The 20,443-nt window shown below is 45.5% G+C and overlaps 1 protein-coding gene across 1 annotated transcript in view; it reads left to right on the top strand.

The window, feature by feature from the left end:
• The first annotated feature begins 1,555 nt into the window (after window positions 1-1,555).
• RAB1B (RAB1B, member RAS oncogene family) overlaps window positions 1,556-20,443 on the top strand; it is a 243,029-nt gene continuing 224,141 nt past the window's right edge. Inside the window, exon 1 of the mRNA XM_069644885.1 lies at window positions 1,556-1,702. Within this exon, the coding sequence (XP_069500986.1) occupies window positions 1,689-1,702 (14 nt within the window). The 5' untranslated portion in view covers window positions 1,556-1,688. The remainder of the gene's footprint in view (window positions 1,703-20,443) is intronic.

The following is a 20,443-nucleotide window of genomic DNA, read 5'->3' as shown; positions in this document are numbered from 1 at the left end:
TTTCTTATCATCAGCTCTTCGTTGTCCCAGCGACATGTGTTGGCTATCACTCTCAGTCTGGCGCAGAATTGATCGAGAGATTCTTCCTCCCTTTGCTTCTCTCTGCAGAACAAAAACCTTTCATAGTTGACATTCGACTGTGGAATGAAGTGTTTTCTAGCGCAGTCTTGACCGTGTCGTAAGTAACTACTGGCAGGGTGAATGATTCGTAGATGCGCATTATGTCCAGCCCGGCCGAATACAGAAGGGTCGCCCTTTTTGCATCGTCGTTGGTGGTTCTGGTCGCTGTAAAGTGCATCTCTAGCTTCTTAACCCATAGTAGCCACCTGGGTCCTAGTTTGGACGGGGGCCCCGACGTGTCAAACTCCTGCATTGGCAGCAGCGACCCCTGTTGTGTCCTCACTGCTCTTGTCGCAACTTCTGTCTCTTTGTCGCTACTGGCCATCTTCACAGGTCGCACAGGCACCTCTGGGTGTGTTAGAGGCCGCAAACCTGGCTGGTGTAAGGCTCAACGTACCTCCTGCTGCTGTTTGTCGCCTTTTCCCCTTGTGTCCGGCTTTTTTTTTTTTTGGATTGTCCCCAGGTTGTTGGGGACAGTCAAATGTTCCAAAAATTAGCCCTTTCTTCTCCTTGTAGCAGCGCACGAGCACCTTTTCAGGCCGCTACTGCTCTGAGGAGAAAAAGAAAACGTTTGTGCTCGGTCCGCGTAGTGTCCTCTCGTGCTGATGCGGATTGTGCGCCCACGTACGTTGGGCGAACGCTGTGGCGGCGATCCCGCCTCGTCGCCAGTTGTTACATATGGCCCCACGGCCCTCACATGCATATGCGCATGCACACAAAGTAAGGAGGACACGGGACGCGATGTTGCCTGCTACGCGTCCCGGCGGCAACTGCCGCACGGACGCAGTTTATTCCAACTGCGCATGCGCGGGTCAACAACGAGGCCCGCGCATGCGCGCTACATCAAACTGGGACGTCACATCGGGCAGGTAGTACCATCACAGCAGTGCTTTTAAAGAGGTGGATCCCATACCTACACCATAGCTCCCAACCTTTTGTGTCACCAAGGCGGGTGAAAACACCCAATTTTCTTTTGCCAGGTGAGAGCACATAGAAGTGAATGGTCGTATGAGGGACTGGGAGGGTGATTCAGCTGCTTGCAAGGCGGGCGAGTTGAGAGCTATGCCTACACAGAAGCCAAAACAGTTGGCTTTGGGAATGCTTTTCAGAGCCTGCTGTTTTTTAGTTCAATACGTTTTATTGCATTTTCAAGAGAGCTAACAGTAGACATTACATAACCAATGCCCTCGCAGAGGGGTACAATATTTCAAAGTTAAATGACAAAGTGAAATAGTATATAATACATAAGAGATGTCGGTTTATTTTTTTCTTTTTATGATGATGGCTGCATTACGTAATGGCAAGGACAGAGTTGCAGCCCGTTTTCTCTGTCTATGACCAAGGACCCACCGCCTCCGGAAAGCTGACTGGCCTCTACATACCGGAAGCGGCGCGAACGCCTTCACCGGAAGTGGCCCATCCCGGACCTGCCAGCGCAGGAAGTGGTGTGTTCCTGGCACGTCAGAGACCGGTAGTGTCGCGCAGCAAGTGTCAGAGAGACCGGAAGTATCAAGAAGAAGCAGCAGCAGTAGCAGCCTGATCTCCTGAGTAGCCGCCTGACAGGAGACATGAACCCCGAATAGTAAGAGGATTGTCGGGAGGGCAGCCGGCAGCCGCATAATATACTTAAAGAGCTGTGATTGTGACTACGGTGGCATGCCAAGAGCTGAATAATTTCACTTCTATATTTGGGTTGATCGTTATCGCTCTATTACCCGTCACGTTTTGTCTTTTTTAAACTTCGTTCAATCTGAGCCGTGGCGTGTAGGTGGACCACAGATCTCATTATCCTTAAGAAATAAGATGTGACCGGTTAAGAGCCAATATGTATCTGAGTTTTGCAACAGTGACGAGTTAGGATGTAGTTTTATTGGCCCTATGTTGAGGCTTGGGAAGGCAGAACTGTCAGTTATTTAGTAGGAGGGATTAGTGCTGTGTCCTGGAGTCCGAAGCGGTGAAACCAGGTCCAAGATTTTAAAGTGTCACTCCAAGGTTGTAGCCTTGTATCGTGGTCGTAATGTAAGCCAGCTGTATTTGGTTCTACACTTGGGGAAATAACTATCTTTTTTAATCGAAGATGCAGCTCTGAGCTGTGAATGGGCAGAGGTTTACATTATAGGGTCTTAGCTAGGAAGATGTTTCTAGGCTTTGGTTTAGAAGTGAGTGTTAATAAGTTCTGTTTTGCAATTGGGTGTTATTTGGTTGTATACTGGAATGGGCGTGCTACGTTTGGTGTTAGTGGCTATGGTTTAAGTCTTCGAAGAATATGGTGGCCAAACGTACAACATTGTTTGGCAGGACACTTTTGATGTGGCGGTGCATCAGTTTGTGATCTGCACGGTTCTGTATAGTGTCATCCGTCCCTTTCTCCACATACTCAATTTTATGGTAACATAGTGGCAAAGACATTTTAGCACATACACAACAGAACTGTAGGGCTGTTATGAAAATAGTTCTGACCGTTGGATTTCTTTGGCACGCTGTAGCAAAAGCCATGCAGATATTTTTGGCTGTCTCCCATTATGCCTCCCCTTTGACTATGCTGGCTAAGGCTTATAGTAGTTGGGAGAGCCACAAGTTGCAGACCCCTATTGTAGGGTATCCTTTGCAGTGACATTAAAATAAAAGTGACCCTGTGCAAACCAAGAGAGAAATAACGTTGTGGTGTGCAATATACTGACTTGGGGAGTTCTCCGCTGCTTCCTGAAGCTAGGTCTGCGCTCATGCCACAGTAATAATAATATATGAATGGCCTCTACATGTAGCAACTCAGTATAGCAAACCATGAGGGAGGATTTTTGTGTTTTATTACTAATTTCTATACACTTGATCTCTTTTGGGGATCCCAATTTTTGCAGTTAAGATGCAGTGAATGAGATTAAACATTTGCCTCGACTCGCTTACTTTGGTTAAATGTTGAAACTGGGGACTGGACCCAAGTCTGTGATTTAAACAGTTTAACTACAGGTTCAGTTATCTCGTAAAAATCCTAAATAATCATTAGTTGGATGGCAGTGCATCTAAAAGCATACAAATGACATAAATCAACCCGAGAATTTAGAACATCTACCTTTGTTTTCCTCATCCTGAATGGAAGGTTAGAATGGCTTGTACAAGTGTGAACCTGAACAAATCTCATTTAGGTTTTAAAACTGTATTCAGTGAAAACAGAATGCAGTATGCGATCACCTGCTTTGTTTTTACGACGCACCTTGCAGCATTATCCCCTCTCAATTATTTGCAGCACCTTAGGGAAACTAGTGGTCAACTCCCCCCTAGCATGGGGTGCCTGGGCCTTCAACCTCTAATCCAATGATAGTATTTTTTTTTTATACAGTCTCTCCCGCCCCTTAGAGTAAAAATATTGTTTTGAGGCTCACACGATCATTGTTTATATTTTCTATTTAAAGCAGCCTCGGGCACCCCTTTTTTAAAGAGCCCCATGCCCTCCCTGAGCGTCCTTTCTCTGCATTTAGAATTTTCTGTGGAAAAAGTTGGAGCTCCAAGTGACAAGGCTTTGGCCAGCTGATCCTGCCCGAGAGGAGTAAAGTTGGGACTCTGACCCGTCAGTCTGTAGGCGGAATGTGTGACACAGCCCATCACATCGGGACTGTCCTGTAAAATACGAGACGGTTGGCCACCCTTGTGTGGAGGTGATATGTTTCAGTCTGAAAGAAGTGGTGAGAATTTTGTTAGTGTTGGTGCAGTAAGGCAAATAAAGGCTCTGACGGTTAGGATGCAGCTAGATTCAGGGTGGCCTCATAGTGATAACCTGGGTCGTTTCTAAGAACATCACTCATTGGGGTTCAGTTATAGCAGTTGGTGGGCCCAGAGCAAACTCATCGGCGTGTTCTTTTTTTTATGGGACTATAATGCATCCCTCTGGGGCTTTCTCGCTTTTCATAGAGATGGACTGACCCCCAGAGGATTGCAGTATGTCCGTGCTTTAACTGAGCTTTACAGCTGTGTCTGTAAACCAACGGTGAAAATATGGGCACCAAACTGGCATCACTGTAGAAAATGGTTGGGCCATATTTATCCATTGGTTGGGTTTGTGTCTCAAGGTAAGCCATTTGACAGCCTTAAGATGACCGAGGGTATGTAAATAGTTCTGGATGAACCCAGATTTCCCAACGTGTTGGCCAGTTTGAAAACAAACCACTTAAAAAGGTTTCACAAAACGACAAACTGTTGAGAATTAAACTAGATGCCACGGTTTGGTGCAAATCCATCAATCGGTTTGTGCTGTAGGTGAGAGCAACGTGTGGTCTTTGAAAAATTGCACAGGAAATGTAATCTTTGCAGACCCCGCTTATATAGCTTTGTCCCCCTTGACGGAACCTCATAAAACTGTCCCCAGGTTCAGGTCAGTATTCTTTTGGGAAGCTTTGTTAAACGGGCTCAAGTTATAGGAATCAGAAAACATGCTTTTTGCATGGCTGGGTCCAAGTAGGGTTCAAAATTGCTGAGTACTTAGCGCCAACTGCTATCCAATATTGTGAATGGGGATGACATCTGTAAAACTGTGCACACTACAATGAAGCAACCCCTGATTTCAGTTAACTGGTGGAGGTTTTTTAATGAAGCATTGTTAAAAAATTAAGGTGCCTTTGCAGTAAATGAGGAAACGGTAATTTTTCCAAAGACCAAGAGATCAATCGTAGATATACAAGAATAATTCCAAATGTGGGATTTTACACAGAAAATGAGCAAACAGTGCTCTACTCTTGTGGACCAGACGCCATCTTTTGGAGCAATAATCTGAAAAACAAAAATCTAGCATCAGCAATGATCCGTGCCACGTGCTGCAACTTTCTTTCATTGAAGTCAAATAAAATCACCACCAAATTGTAATTCATGAAGTATCGCTCAAATTATAAATCAAATGTAGTAGATGTTCGAAAAACATGAAAGCTTTCAAACCAATATATTAATGTTTTTGGTCCTAATAGCATCCTTGAACGTTAAATAAAAATACATACAAAATCAAAGAACAGACGGGTACCTTATGAAAGGTAAATTCGAACTAGTAAACTAATTGGCATGTGATTGAGGACTGAAAGAGCTTGTACCTAACTCGGATGAAAAAAGCAGGTAGAAGTAAAATAAGTAGTCGATATACAATTTCAAAGGAAACTGATTAACCCATCTAACAGAAAACGCTACCTGTAAATGAAAGTCATTAAAAGAACAGCTAAGAGGTGGCAAGCATTTTCTCCTGTGCAGCCTAGTCGGCTTCACAATGTAGCAACGTCGTTGGCATGATGATGAAAGTGATGTAAATGAAGAGGAAAGCAAAATACACACACAAGAGTGTACAGATATGTAGTAAGGAAACAAACAAAAACTGAACAATTCTTAATAGAACTGACACAATATAGATCATTAAATGACATGGATGTTATATAATATTCATAAAACAAATATAAATAACACCATAGTAGGTGTCATTTGCAAAACTGAATCAAGACTAGTATACGAACAAAAGATAGTATTACGAAAAATCAAATTCTTCGTTGAGGCCTAATTGCAAATATAAAGATAACATTTCAGTTCAATATGCCTCAGATTGTAGTGCCTTACATTTTACCCCTTTTAGGTTGGTGTGTGACTGACTCAAGAGTTTGAAATTGAAGCTGTGCTAGTGTAACATTTATCTAAGTAATGTTTAACCAGTGAACACTTGGAGAGACTGTTGCAATTTGTCCATCTAAAACACATGGCCATTGAATGGCATGCAAAACAATTCTGGTGTCCGTGTTGGCGAGATTCAATTGGATTTCCTCCCAGTGAGTGTGGGTTGTAAAGTATTGGGCCTTTTAATCACCTTATTGCAATCCTGTCTGTTAAAACAAGGGATTAGAAAATTACAATCTCTGAGAATCATGAAAGTTATAGTCTGCTGTAGTCAAAAGTGCCTTTACTACTGCGCTTCTAAGGAGATCTTAATGATATATTTTATTTGATTGAGCTCATACACAAGTGTTTCAGAGCCCGGCAAGGGAGGGGAACAGGGGAGAAACACAACAGTGATCTTACTAGGCCCAGTGACATTGAGAACGCGCAAGGGAAAGGGGGAAAAGTGCCCGGAAGGGGGAGAGTACAGCGACAAAGGATAACAGATAAATACAATAAATAAAATAAATAGATAATGGAGGCAATAAACGGTGGTAGTGCAGCCAGCTGGTGGCAAGTGCTGTGTTTACGACGGGAGACTGGGTAAGTCTGATAAGTGAAGAAAATGGGGGGGGTGTGAGGGCTGTATGGGCACAGATACAGTCCACAGAACAAGGGGTGACCAGGAGGCAGTGCAGGAGGGTAGCATGGTGAGCAGGTACCAGGCCCCAGGAGACAGAGGGTTACCTGGTGCACAGTGCCAAGAGAGAAAAGAACAGCAGGGGAGAGGGGGAGCGAAGGCAGAAGCAAAGAGGAAGGTCTTGGGGTGCTTCTGGAACCGGAGATGGTTCTCCTCAAGTTTTAGAGTGGCAGGGAGGCTATTCCAGAGGGAGGCGAAAGACAGAGATCTACCCCCAGCTCGTTTCTTTGAAAAACGACTGCCCCTGAGGGAGTTAGAGGAGCGAAGAGATTGTGAGGGGAGGTATTTATGGAGGGTTAGCTGAAGGTATTTTGGACCCAGGCCCCAGAAAGCCTTGTGGACAATGCAGATGGTTTTGAATTGCATCCACTGGGAGCCAATGGATAGATTTCAGAGCTGGAGAGATATGATCCCAGGGCTTGATGCCAAGGACAAGTCTTGCAGTCCTGTTCTGGATTCGTTGCAGAGGGCCGAGAGAGGCAGGTAGATTTAGAAAGAGAAGGTTTACAAAAATGGGCTTGGCAACAACATTGGTCAGTTTGTAAAATAGACCAGTAGCTGCAGATCATTTGTAACTGACTGTCCTCGCATGATATAAGAAAAGGCTGGTAACCCTGATGAACAGTGGGCACGAAATAAAGGCTGGTTATGTCAAAACATTTCAATTTGCCCACATTTTGAAAACTGCGGAAAAAGAAATGTGCTTGAAAAATAAGAAGGGTATTTAAAAAACCCTTGAAGATTACAACTTTCTTTTCACCAAATATGAGGGACTTTACATTGGTTTGGTGGCTTGTCTGTGGCTGTAAGAAATATGAATAGTTCTGTATTTGTGTGCCTTCCTTTGAATAACTAAGAATATATTGCTCTTAAAATAAATATGCACTTTAAATTTCTATCGTTTTTTAATCTGGTGTACGTGTGTCTTGCACAAATACATTTATATTCTCTAGGTAAAAAAAAAATCAAGACTTGGGTTCAGGGAACCATAAGGCAATCCCTTTTTTAATTTTTTAAACTCCAAATGAAAAGGGTATTTGAGCATTAAACCTTAATATCATCAGTGCAAAACATCTTTGTGCAACTTTTCTTTTTACCATTGGATATGTTCCCAGCATTAATTGCTGGTGGGGACGCTCCAATCAGGTTTACAAATACTACTCTGTATAAAATCCGCTTCACTCTTTGCAGCTTCACCAATTGTCTTGCAAACATAAACAAATAGAAACTATTACTATGAGAATATGGGTCAATCCAATACTATAAGGTTACACCTAAATGGTGGGGGGGTAGAACGCAAACTCAGTGGGGAAGAGGGTCTGCAAAGAGATTGGGGCGGCACACATGCTCCAGAAAAGGGGGAGAAAACAGGCACAAAAGGAGACACCTCAGGTTTGTGAAGGGAATGTAATACGCTTATGACTGAGCAGTATACATACTCTAGAATGCGCAGCACAGGTTCATAAAAGGAGAGGTAATGGCACTGGCTTGGGAGAAGCAGTTTCCAGTTTGGATGACAAGAAAAAAGATTATTAACAATGTGCCTATATTCAGTAGGGGATGGTACTGATTCCACAATAAGTGACAGTTGCACCACAATACAGAATGAGTTCCAGCAGAGAACAGCTAAGCATCCAATGACAAACGTTCAGACCGGGAGACAACTCTGAGGTTTTTCCATGATTTGGCTGGCAACAATATCCAGTTAGAAATCGTGTGGTGGGCAAGGCATTTTTCAAATGGAGCTGTAAGTTTTCCAGGTTTGTCCAAGTGATGCAGCTTTGTAATGGGGTGATGGCTAACCCTTTTGTACCACCTCTTCTTTAGCCTACCCAGTCCAGTGAACATTGAGAATCGGATTTATGTTCTGCAGACATTCCCCCTACTACGTTTCACTTTCCTCTGCAGGGTCTTTGAAGGAAGATAACCGCAGGTATAGAGCAAGTTTGTAAAGGCCCTTTACACTGATAACTGGGTTCAAATAAGGTTGCATCAAGAAGGCCTCATGAGTGAAATCACAGCCTAATACGGGGTTGTACCATGGCACTTGTATTGTTTAACATTTATACTGCTGAACAGGAGTCTTAAAAAAAAAATACAACACTTCTCCTCTGCATATTTTTCAGCATCAAATAGCCTGGCTATCGTATGCGGATGACATTGCGGAGATGATATTGCGATAGGACTTCAGCATAGCTTAACAGCGCTGGGCTATTTCTCGATTGATCATAATCTGATTTATAAATCAAACTAAAACTAAGTTTGTCTATTAAAGCTAATAGAATATAAAAAAAGTAAAGAATATCTTTGGGGATCGGGGGTGAGGAAGAGGTCTCCAGCAACTTGTACCTTGGCATGTGCATAACAATCTGAATAAGGTGGCCCTTTCTCAGAATATAATGAATAAAGCCACCACTAAGTTTAAGGCGATTGGGTCATTCATACTAAAGACGGGTGGCCAATCGATTGACGGCCTGTTGCAGTTATACAAGGCATGTATAGTTTCATTTATTTTGTATGGGCTAGAGGTTTACATGGCCAAAGAGACAATGTGGTTAAAATGATTAGAAGGCAAACTATGGAGAACGTGCTTGGGGTTGTCTCAGTCGGTCCCTGTGGAAGCCATTTCCTATGAGTTGGGCCTTCTCACTTACCACTCGGAAATTGATGACTACTTGTAACTTCTATCTAGAGTTTGCATCATAAAGGCTGTGGTGACTGGCAGCAAGTTCTTTAACCTTGGCTTAAAGTGATTGGGGTTCTTATTGAGATATGGTGCTGTTGCTCACCGACTGAGAATTTAGCTGTCAAATTCAAAGAAATTAGGGTAAAGGCAGCCATTTGGGATCGAAATGTGTGAGTTGGTTGGCAATGAAACAAAGTTATCTTGAATACACCATGCAATAATCTTTAGTAAATTCTGCCTGTACCTATATTAAAAAAGAATTGAATGATTTTTATGGATGTTATTGTGTGAATATATCATGGATTTCTGCGCTATTATGATGTTTTTTGATTAATATTAAAATATGAAGTTATGACTGCATACCTGACTGAGCCTCTCCTCTCTCCACATTGACTTGAATTTATCAGTACCTGAATAATTTTCGTACTCACCCATGTGACCCTCGCCTTTGGATCTCTTTGCATTGGCAACATCAGTGTCCGTGTATTCTTCACTTACACTGCCCCAGTCCTGATTTTAAGCCTCCTGTTTGTTCACTTCGTGCCACAGCATGCTCAGTGTCTGGGAAGCATGAAGGGGTCCATGCGCCTCTGCCCACTCACCCTGTATTTAAATAAAGGGGGGGTTAAGTATCTTGCTTTTGCATCTATTTAATATGAATCTTGCATTTTGTAACTTGCACCTGTACATAATGTAACTGTACCGTGTGTGTCACCCGACAGCTTGCTTTCCAAAACCGCAGTGCCAGTCGCCAAAATGTCCAAAGATCCTTATTGTCTTATAGCGGTACACAAAAGCACTGTTCATAAGTGTCTTTAGTGAACTGCATCATATAGCCTCTTGAAGCAGCGACTAGAATGTCACTTGGAGGTTGTACCTCTTCAGAATGCATCACAATCCAGTTTAAAAGTATCCAGTTCTCTTGTACGCCTTTTATTGCCTTTAGGGATTGGAGGCTAATTCAGGCGCACGGTCAATGCTCCTGGTCTTCTAGCATCGAAAAGGTATGCTGCCTTGAAATCTTCTTACGTTTTGCAGCAGTTTATCTTTCATTGCAAGAAAATCCGAAAGTTTAGTGTTCACAAGGGTACACCAGATAATGATCATCATAGCCCTTCAATTTACATTAGCCATCCCTTTGGTACTCACTCTATCGCCTCGAAGAATGGGAGGCTGAGTCTAGCACACTTGACTTGTGATTGACTTTTTCCCAGCCAGCATTTCACATTTTTGGTCTTACATGAATTCTTGTATTTGATTTACATGAATTCTTGTGTTTAATACAGTCAATAACCGTGTCATTGCTGTATCATACAGAGAAGGATGAAAGGTTGAGCCAGGTCTATTTGACGTGTGACTCCTCTTTGTCCTGCAAGAGTACTGGCTTTTCTTAGATACCAGAACATGGTTAAAAATTAAGCTTCGATGAGAATGAGTTAAAGCTAGCTGCAGGGTATCTGGCAACACCCAGTAAGCAGGAGATACTTTTGGGGAGCCACGGAAGAGTGTACACAGTGCACTATTAATGTAACTTCCACATGAGATGCACACTTTTATGCTTTGGCATTATGTATTATTCATTGATGTTTAAATGTGTACTAGATTGTCTCCTAATTCTTCTGTATTAACATTCTCAAACACTCAATATTGAGACATACCTTTTTTATTTTTTATTTTGAAAACGCCAGCGAGTTTGGGGGAGCAAAAATAGCTCCTGGTAGCTGCTATTTTAAAGCTAAGTCTGGAGAGCCTGGTTCGCTTGACGCCCACAGCTACCGGGAGCTATTATTTTTGCTCACGAGGCCAATGGTGCCATACAAACATACCAACATACCACTGTGACGTGAACTCTCTGTATTTGGGAATGTGTACAAAGAAGCATTAAGAGGCATCTAGAAGACATTTAAAGCATCATGGGTTGTATTTGATGGACACAAAGTTAAAGTTTGCACCTCGTGTAAAAGTTGGATTTTCAGCACCTTGTTTGCTAGCTCCTTGTTCTTTAAGGGTAGCTCCTGCCTACTGGGTGATAACCCGTCAATGAAATTCGTTCTAGGAGTATCTCTGCTTATGTCTTGCTAAGGCAATAAGGCAGCCCTGGCCACTTGAAGCATTTCCTTTTGCAGAAACCTGCTAATCGCATATGGTGTTTTGGCTTTTGTTCATGACTGCTTTCCATGTCTTGCTGACTGCGCAGGGTGGTTTTTACTGAGGTTTGTCTGTACTCATGGTGTCTCACTGGTGGCAAAAGGCAGCCTAGTTTTAAGCTGATAGCGACTTGAGGAGTCGTCCTGATGGTTTGGGGGTGATCTCTCCTTACAACATCTTTCTAATGGCATTTGGCATGCTAGGCTTTGGTTGATCCCGGCTTAAACAGCCTTACTGATGATATAGCGCAGTCTTGGCCGAGTTGGATATCAGCGTGCATCCACCTTGATGTTGATACATAGAAGTCTAGAGTGGTTGATGTTCTCTCAGAACAGTCTTGATTTGGGTTGATATAGTTTCTCTGTCTGGTTCAGTGCTTGGTTTTGGCTAATGTCCGTTTGATGGCATGCTGACAGCTCACTCTTAGAGAGATTTTTGTTTTCCTAAAGTCAGTAGCACCTACAAAAGTGTTTGTATGTTCATGGGTACCACTTCTATCCTTTTGAGTGGGGAGGGGGCACATGAAGTCTTAGAATTAGTTGAAGCTTCTGCGCTGTAATGTGATGTCTCGTGTTTTTTTTTCTTCCAGTGACAAAGAACACGATAGGTACGATCCGAAGCTTTGGGGTTCTCATTTTCCACGAAATGGCCGGAGTAGTAGTTCAATCTGCCTGGTTCTCTAAATGCAGTATTGTCTGACCCAAATCTAGTGCTGCAACTTTAAGATGCATACACTAATGTGGAGCTGGCTGTGGAATTAATGGGTGTTTTTGTTATAAAGATGGGTATGTTATAAAGATGGGTATGGGCATGACATCACTCTGTAAATCTGCATGGCAGCATTTAAGTTCATTCCAGGGTTCTGAGCAAGTGATGTGAAGCTTGGGAGGAAACTACTTTTCTGCCTAAGAGCTTAGAGGGGTCTGGAATAAGAAGATATTTGTTCAGGGGTATGGGCATTCCACTTATTTGCCTTCATGAATTTGTAGCCAGCAAGATTGTACAGTGAAGATGGTGATGAAGCAGGCTATGGCCTGCAGAGCCATGTTGAAATGTGAAATGCAAGAATTATGCAAAATGTTTGAAAGTGGTAAACCATAACCTTTAGAGCATAGAAGAGGACCTTTTTGGTACAGCCTAGGTGTGATTGGAACTCTTATGTACTGCTAGGTGTCTTTGCTCCACAAACAAATTAGCCAATATCAGCCCTTCTTTGACTGTGAAGACTCCTGCTAAGAAGTCCAGCTTGGTTGTGTGGCTGTTGGTCTAATGGAGGGGATGGTGGCAGCCTTTAGAATGCTCTGTGTTCGATGTGATTGAATCTTGCACAACGTCTAAAACAGATTAACAACACAACAGGGCTATTTGTGAATGTTTGGCATAGCTATAGCCTGTCTTCCTCCTAATCCCAGTGGCCGATTATCTGGTAGAAGCACTTTTTTGTTGCTGTACACCATCCACCTATCCCACCCTCCCATTGTACCTCTCAAAAATGTTAGTTGTCTGGAGACTGAGCAGTCTGCCAGTCTTGCTTTCCGTGACTAGATATCCCGGTTTGGGCAGGGGTTTAAATTCCTGATTTTCCTTTCCTCTCAATGAAGTCAGTTATAAGAAAAAGCTTTAAAACAAGATCCTTATCATACAAAGGTGTACGAAGGTCTGGTTACAGTTGTAGAAAAATCCTGACCATGCACAAGGGGAGAGGGGGGGCAAAGGCTGCATATGTCTGACAATCTCGTATAAAGTCAGATGGCTCAAAAAATAAAGGATTGCAGAGAAGAGAGAAAGAAAATGTGTCGATTTTGTTTGTGAAATGGAGTATACCAGAAGAAAATTATCAAGTGGCTTCCATGCATTCTGATTTATTATGAAACCATAATAAATAAGTACTCTAATAGAGAGTGGGGGTAAGAATGGGAGGTAAATCAAATGACGGATATATTAATAGAAAGCACAGACGTAGTGTTCCCATTAGAATATATAATCATTAGTGCCAGTGCAGGCAGAGAAACTGAATTATCCGAAAAGGTTCAAACCATTCAAAATGCCACTGAAATGGTTAAACAAATCTTTTTTTTTTATTTTTATAACTGTTTATTGAGTTTAAGCAACATAACATAAAGAAATGAACATAAACGAGACATGAATCAGCAGCATACAAATGACGAAGGCAATTTGGCAATAGGCCAATGCAGGCAAACAATGCTAACCGTGCTGCTGATGCACCCCCACCCGCAGGTCTCAGCTAGCGCCGAGCCATTTACCCCATATTTTTTCAAATTTACGGGGACAGCCCAGTGCGTTATAGATCCGGCGCTCTGAGGCTGCGCACCTGTCCAGCTCATTACTCCAATTGTCAAAAACATTTTCTTGTATTTAGACAAGTCTACTCCCCCCCGCCCCGATGCCCAGGAGTACCATCTTGGGATCCTTAGGGATTGGTGTCGCCAGAGCGGCTGAGATTGTGTTAACACAGTCCACCCAGAAGGCCTGTATCACCTGGCAGTCCCATATCATATGGTAGAAGGTGGCGGGTTCTTTTTTGCATCGTACACATGTCCCGTCTTCTATTCCACCCCATCTGGCCATTTTGGTGCGTGAGGGGAATGAGCGATGAAGGATCCTCAGCTGTATTAGTCTAAGCTTAGATTCTATACCAATTTCTCTAGGGGACATTAATGCCTCCACCCAATCTTCAGGTTCCAGGGGACCCACATCCCTTTCCCACTTTGCCTTGAGCCCATCGAGCTGTGCAGCCCCAAACGAGTTAAGGGCCTGATAGAGAGTGGAGGTGACCTTAGAAGAGATGCGCTGCGGGACTATATTGGTCTCAATGGGAGAGCAGGGGGGTATGATCGTCGTGTCGGGGAATTGGGTGTGGATGGCGTGGGACAGTTGCGCATGCCGAAACCGGTCCATGGGTGCCAGGTCGAATTGGTCTCAAAACTCAGGAGGCGACCCCCTTGTATCACCTGTGCTAGTGTGTGTATTCCTTTTGCTGCCAGTGGCCAAAGGAACCCATTTTCACTAGTTCCGGGAGGAGCGCATTGTGCCATATGGGTTGTGTCAGTGTTGGCTGTCCTTTCCCGCTGATTAGTTTGTGTGCGTCCCGCCAGGCACGACGGATGTGGTGGGTCATTTTGGGCAGCGCCGGGAGTTGATTGTGGGTGGCATAGAGGATTTGCAGCGGTGTTAGCGGGGCCATGGTCTCCAGTTCTATACGGGTGTGTGGTAGTGTGGTGTCCGCGTGCATCCAGTCATTCACTACTCCTATCTGTGTGGCCAGGTAATAGGTGCGTATGCAGGGTAAACCGATGCCCCCCACCCCCACACCGATCTCTGGAGCGTATCAAGGGCGATCCTGGATTGTTTCCCACCCCATAGCAGTGTGCGCAGGTTCTTGTCGATGAGTGCGAAGGTTTCACGGGGGATGGGGAGTGGGGCATTCTGGAGAACGTACAACAGTCTGGGGAGGGTCATCATTTTGAATAGCGCGGCTCGGCCCATTAGCGATAGGGGAAGTGATTGCCAATGGGGGGGTGTCTCTGTTGAACCGCTCAATTACAGGTTGTAGGTTAAGTCAGAGGAACCCATCAAGCGTCGGGTCAAGCCGTATACCCAGGTATTTAAAATCCCTGATAGAGACATGGTATGGGCAGGTCTCCGGGATCGCCGACTCACCACCCTGAATCGGGAAGAATATGGTCTTGGCATCATTAACCTTTAGGCCCGCAAAGTACTGATATTCCCTGAGAATGAGGAGACAGCCGGGCACGATATGCTCAGGTTACCGAGGTATAGGAGGAGGTCATCCACATAGAGTGAAAGGCGGTCTTCACCCCCACCCTGCCAAACGAAACCAGTCCAGGTGGTATTAGCTCTAAGCTCGATCATTAGTGGTTCGTGCCCCGACCCAAGGGAAATGTTTTGGAGGACCTGCCGTTCACCCTCACCGTGGCCTCCGGGGATGCATATAGGAGTTTTACCCATGATATAAATGTCTGCCCCAGATTCATCCTAGCCATGATCTCCCACAGGGCATCCCACCCCACAGAGTCAAATGCCTTTTCAAAGTCCACCGCCAGGGGGGCCAGTGGGGCTGGAATTTCCAATGCCCTGGACAGCGCCAATTGGACTCTACGTAAGTTCATTCGAGTTGATTTATTAGGCATGAAACCACATTGGTCTGGGTGGACGAGGCTCTCAATCACCTGCAGTAGTCGGTTAGCTAGTGTTCTGACGAGGTCCTTTGCTTCGCCATTAATCGGGGATATCGGACGATAGGAGGCGCATTCCTCTGGGGGTTTCCCGGGCTTGTGTATGACAACTATGCGTGCCTTCCTGAGGTCTGGGGGGAGAGCTCCCAGTTCTCTGCTGCATAGGAACATGCAATGCATGTGGGTAGGTAACATGCCACCAAGGCATTTCCATGTCTCTGTTGGGAACCCATTGGGGCCCGGGGTTTTCCCAGGTTGGAGCTGTGCTAGCGCCTCTTGTCGGTGTTATCAGCATTCAGGAGATCTGATTGGTGCTGTGGGAGTATCGGGAGCTCAATTTGGTCGAGGTAGCGTGAGGGTTCAATTGGTGGGTTCCCAGTGGGTGGGGTATAGAGGTTTTTGTAGTAGGTTGCGAATGCCTCGACAATATCAGTCTTCTGTCAACAGTGGTGCATCTGGAGATCTGATTGCCTTTACGTGTCCTCTGCTTAGTTTGCGTCTCTCCAACCAGGCCAAAGTCTTGTTAGCCTTGTCACCCCGTTCGTATATTTGGCTCCTGACTAATTGGTGAGCAGTTCGTGCACTGTCTAGAGATAAGTTGCTGAGGGCGTCTTGCGCCGTGAGCATCGCCTCCTTTGCTTCTTGGGTGTTGTGTATTAGGATTTGTCGTTCACACTCCCAAGACGCGTGCTTCTGCTTCCCTGACTTTCTGGACTTGGCGTTGTTGGTAGGCGGAAACCGCAGAGATAGCCTCCCCAGGGAGGACTGTTTTGTACGCCTCCCAGATCGAAATCGGGCAGTCCACGGAGCCTTCATTTGAGTTCGAAATATTCCGCTGTCTTTCTTTCCAGCTCCTCCGCAATTTCAGGAAGACGGAGATGGTATGCGTTGAGGCGCCAGTTCTGATCCGGGCGGCGGCATGAGTTTTTAACAGTTAGGAGCGGGGAATGGTTCGAAATTCCTCTTGCGAGGAATTCGGCGTCGAGAAGCCTATGGGTCATATTGCGGGGGATGAAGGCGTAATCAATCCTGGAGAACGATTTGTGGACACCCGAATAGGAGAACCCTGCCTCGTCTCCATGGAGTGAGCACCATGTGTCCGCCAATCCCACGGCCTCGGCGAACGCGGCAAGCGGTGTGGAGGTGGGGCGTGTTCCAGGTTTCCTATGGGTTCTATCGACTGCGATGTTCTTGACTTCATTAAAGTCCCCTCCAAGCACCCACGTATCAGCCTCTTCTTCCAGGACCAAGCTCTGTAGTTTGGAGAGAGTTCTTTCGTCAGCATGGGGGCGGGCATAGATCGCTGCCAGGCCCCACTTCTCGCCCCAGATATCTGCTAGCAACAGTACATAGCGACCCCGGGGGTCCGCTCTGATCTTCCTCACCTGGGGAGGGACTCTCTTATTAATGAGTATCATCGTGCCCCTAGCACCTTTCGTGAATCCGGCATGGTAAACATTCGAGTAATTGGATCTTTTGAAAAAGTTGCTGTTTGTGCCTACTAGGTGTTTCATTTTTAAGAGGGCAATGTCCGGTTAGTGTCGGTTTAGGTACTGGAGCACCAGTCTCGGCTTTATGCTGGAGCCGAGGCCGTTGACGTTCCAGGACAGTATTGTCACCTTGTTGGAGTTCATCCTGTCTGCGCGAGTCCTCTTGTTGGGGTGTCTGGGAGGATTAGTGGCAGTTGTGCCTTTCTTGGGAGCCTATGTCGGTCTCTTCTCAGAGGAAACATCCAGGGGTTGCTTCGCATTGAAGTGCCTGATGACTGGCAGACTGTTGCGTCCACGGTCCTGGGCAAAAACAGTGTTCGTTTACATTGCCTGTACTCGTCGTTTTCCAGCCTTCTTGTCTCGTGATTCCGTTTCCATGAGTCCCCAAAACTCCCCCCCAACCCCGTACTCCCTCCTCCCCCCCCCCCTCTCCCCCAACTGGGAGCACCTGTTGCCTAAACATTGAACTTACAACTTGGTGAACAAACTTATAACTTGGTGAACTTCCTCGGGATAACCCTGACTGTGATGGTGCCTGCGCCGCATCATGGGCGGCGGCCGCTAGTTGAGCGCGCCCATGTTATTACGTTGCAGATTAGTCCCCCCGTTGCGTGGTCCTTACCCCTTTTCGGTGGGGGTCCCCGTCACGTCGTTGTCTGCGTTGTTCGGAGACTGAGGGGGCGATGGTCGGTCGGACCGGGGCCTCTGTGTGGGTGGTCCTGGTGGCGTGCGCCTCGCTCTGGAACCCGTGAGAACTTGGGTTTCCAGCCAGTCCCATGCATCTTTGGGTGTGTAGAACAGATGAGTGGTGCTCTCATAGTGGACTTTAAGCGATGCTGGGAAGAATAAAGCATATTTGATAGAGAGCGAGTGAAGTTTCTTTTTGACCGAGTCAAAAGATTGGCGGACCTTCTGGAAGACCTTGGTGTAGTCGGGGTAGAACGCGATCTTGTAGCCGTTGTATGTTATCTGGCCGGAGGCCCTCGCCACTTGTAGGATCGCATCTCGGTCCCGGTAATTCAGCAGGCGTGCGATTATTGTTGGTTAAACGAATCTTAAAATGATTCTGGTCATCCTTTGGCCTGAAGTCTGTGTGTTGATAGCCATCTGTGCATACCACGGTAGAGGAGGTACTGTTAAAGCATGTTTACCCCCCTTCCGCTGCAATCCCAGTGTATTAACATAAAGAAGGTGCCCTGCTTCCTGTCCTCGGGTGGTACGGCAAGAGGGCGCTCATCTCAACAATGGGGTGATTGGGCTAGACTAGGTGCAGCGTGCGTGATTACAGGTGAGGGTGGTTAGGTGGATGGGCTGTACTATTGAAGATGGTACACGGACGGACTAAGAATCTAGAGTGGAAGTTTGAAGTGTGGTTGTAATTGGATGGTCGGAGAAATTGGCAGGGCTCAGTAGTGAATGGTTGTTCGTGTGTATTAAGTGGCGACGGGTGAGAGAGGTAGAGGCTGACGTGGGAAGCAAGTGAATTTCAGGTTTACTGGCAGTGCCTTTTGAGATTGTAAAACTCTGGGATGGGAATGGTGGTAGGTGCAGAGTATAAATGCTTTGCAGCGTGAAACATTTGTAATATGGAACTGAAGTAGTGGTAGGCTGAGTGTAGTTTCACAGGCCATGCATGATGCATTGTGAGGCAGTGACCATGTCAGATGGCCTTATTTGGAGAACTGTGCTTGAGATTGAAGGTTTTGCTTCCCTGTGCCCCATTGGTGACACGTCTTCGGATACAAAGTCCATGTGTTTGCTGGCTACTGCTCAAAGGTGTGAGGTGGCATTTCTATTCCTGCGATTTGCAAGGCTTTGCACTTTCATCACCAGCTGCCACACCAGTATAATTGCAAAACCCCAAGCTCTGTGTCCCGAGAGATATCTGTGCTTTAGTGTTGCTCACTGCCGGCTTGCCTGTCGGATTGCAAGATACGTCTTTTGTTCAACTTCTTTTTCTTCTGGTGCCTAATAGAGACTGATGGGTGACAAAGCAATGCCTAGCTTCCATCCAAAGAGGTTTAGAACTAAACTTTGTTTTGATTCTTGAGCCACCTTCTGTTGTCACAGGTCCTGGAGGACGCTACTGTGTATTGTATTCCCATTGATTTCACATTGTGGTAGTTAGTGAAGGGCTTTGGCAGGTTTAATTCCTCACACTACTAAATCTCATTGGATAACGCCCATAGAGACTCAGAGAAAGGGGCCCCCATTTGGGAGGGGCTACCTCTTTTGAATCGGGAGCGCTGGCCCCTTTAGAGGAACCTTGCACAAAGCTTTATACAGCTTGTACGCCTTCATTCAGAGGTGCTTGTAGCAGTGGAGCTTCTACCAGTGAGTAATCGTGGAAAATGAGCTTTTGGCAGGGTCCTTTACTCCTCATGCTGACTCACAATAGAGCTGAGGAGGAAGCTAGATGTCATCCCTGGCGGAAACTAAACCATGAGGCACAGATGCTTCGACTGCCAATGTGTATTTCTTCCCTCTAAGACTGGGACAGTTTGTGTTAGTCTGTGAGAATGAGAGACTTTGATTCCCTTTGTGCCAGTCCGTAGTGACTGACTGAATTTTGGCCTTTCGGTCATCTATGAATGCTGAAGAAAATGTGACCGCTGCAGAGAATTTTGATGAGTGTTTGTTTTCTGAGGGCCTAAGCTAGAGTGCATTAGAATTGTAGTCAAGTGTAACTGGATCCTTATTGTAACAGTATGTAAATAAGCATTCCTGGACATTTTAAGAGGTTAACAGTTGGTTTGTGTCTGGACTACCATCAGTCCTCTTTGTTGGCTACTTTTACAAACGTGCGGAAAAAGGACCTCAAAGGAGTAACGAGTGCTATAGCAGGAGAGCAGTGCAAGATAGACCACCCATACGCCATTTGCTGCGCAAGGGAATTTGAGCAGAAAAGAGTAAAGGGAGCCAGTTTCCGACAGCCCCCCATCCCCTCAGATCCCTGCACCAGAGAATGGGCTGCCTCTCATTGACACAGTTGAGATTACAATGACCTTGCACGTGCTTAGATTGTAGTGGTCTGGCGCCATGGAAGTTAAGCTGCAAACACCAAGGAATTACGGTATTTGAGCTGGACAATGAGAAAGGCAGCTGAGAATAAACTGACTGTCTGGAATTAATAGGAAACCTTTTAGCGGTGGTAAGGTGGGCAGTTGTAGGGACAGGCTGTATGAACCTATTCATAGTTTTCCATTGCCACACGGTGCAGAGAAGCAGATCGTCTGAAAATGATCCTGCAGCAATTCTTTTGGGGGTTTGGGCTACGAAGGAAGGTCAACATTCCTGTCCTATGGTTTGGCGCTTATGGTGATGTGGCTAACGGGTATGTATGAGCAGTTTAACATTTGGGACCCCATCATTGTCATCCTTGGCAGCTGCGGTAAGGAGAACGCAGGATCTCTGCTGTGTTAATTTAGATCCTCTTCAATGAGATCCCACATATTGCTACAGAAAC

Source organism: Ambystoma mexicanum, chromosome 2p, assembly GCF_040938575.1.
Source record: "Ambystoma mexicanum isolate Mex_15411 chromosome 2p, UKY_AmexF1_1, whole genome shotgun sequence".
Taxonomy (NCBI): Eukaryota; Metazoa; Chordata; class Amphibia; order Caudata; family Ambystomatidae; genus Ambystoma; species Ambystoma mexicanum.
This window is presented reverse-complemented; position numbering and strand designations above follow the sequence as displayed.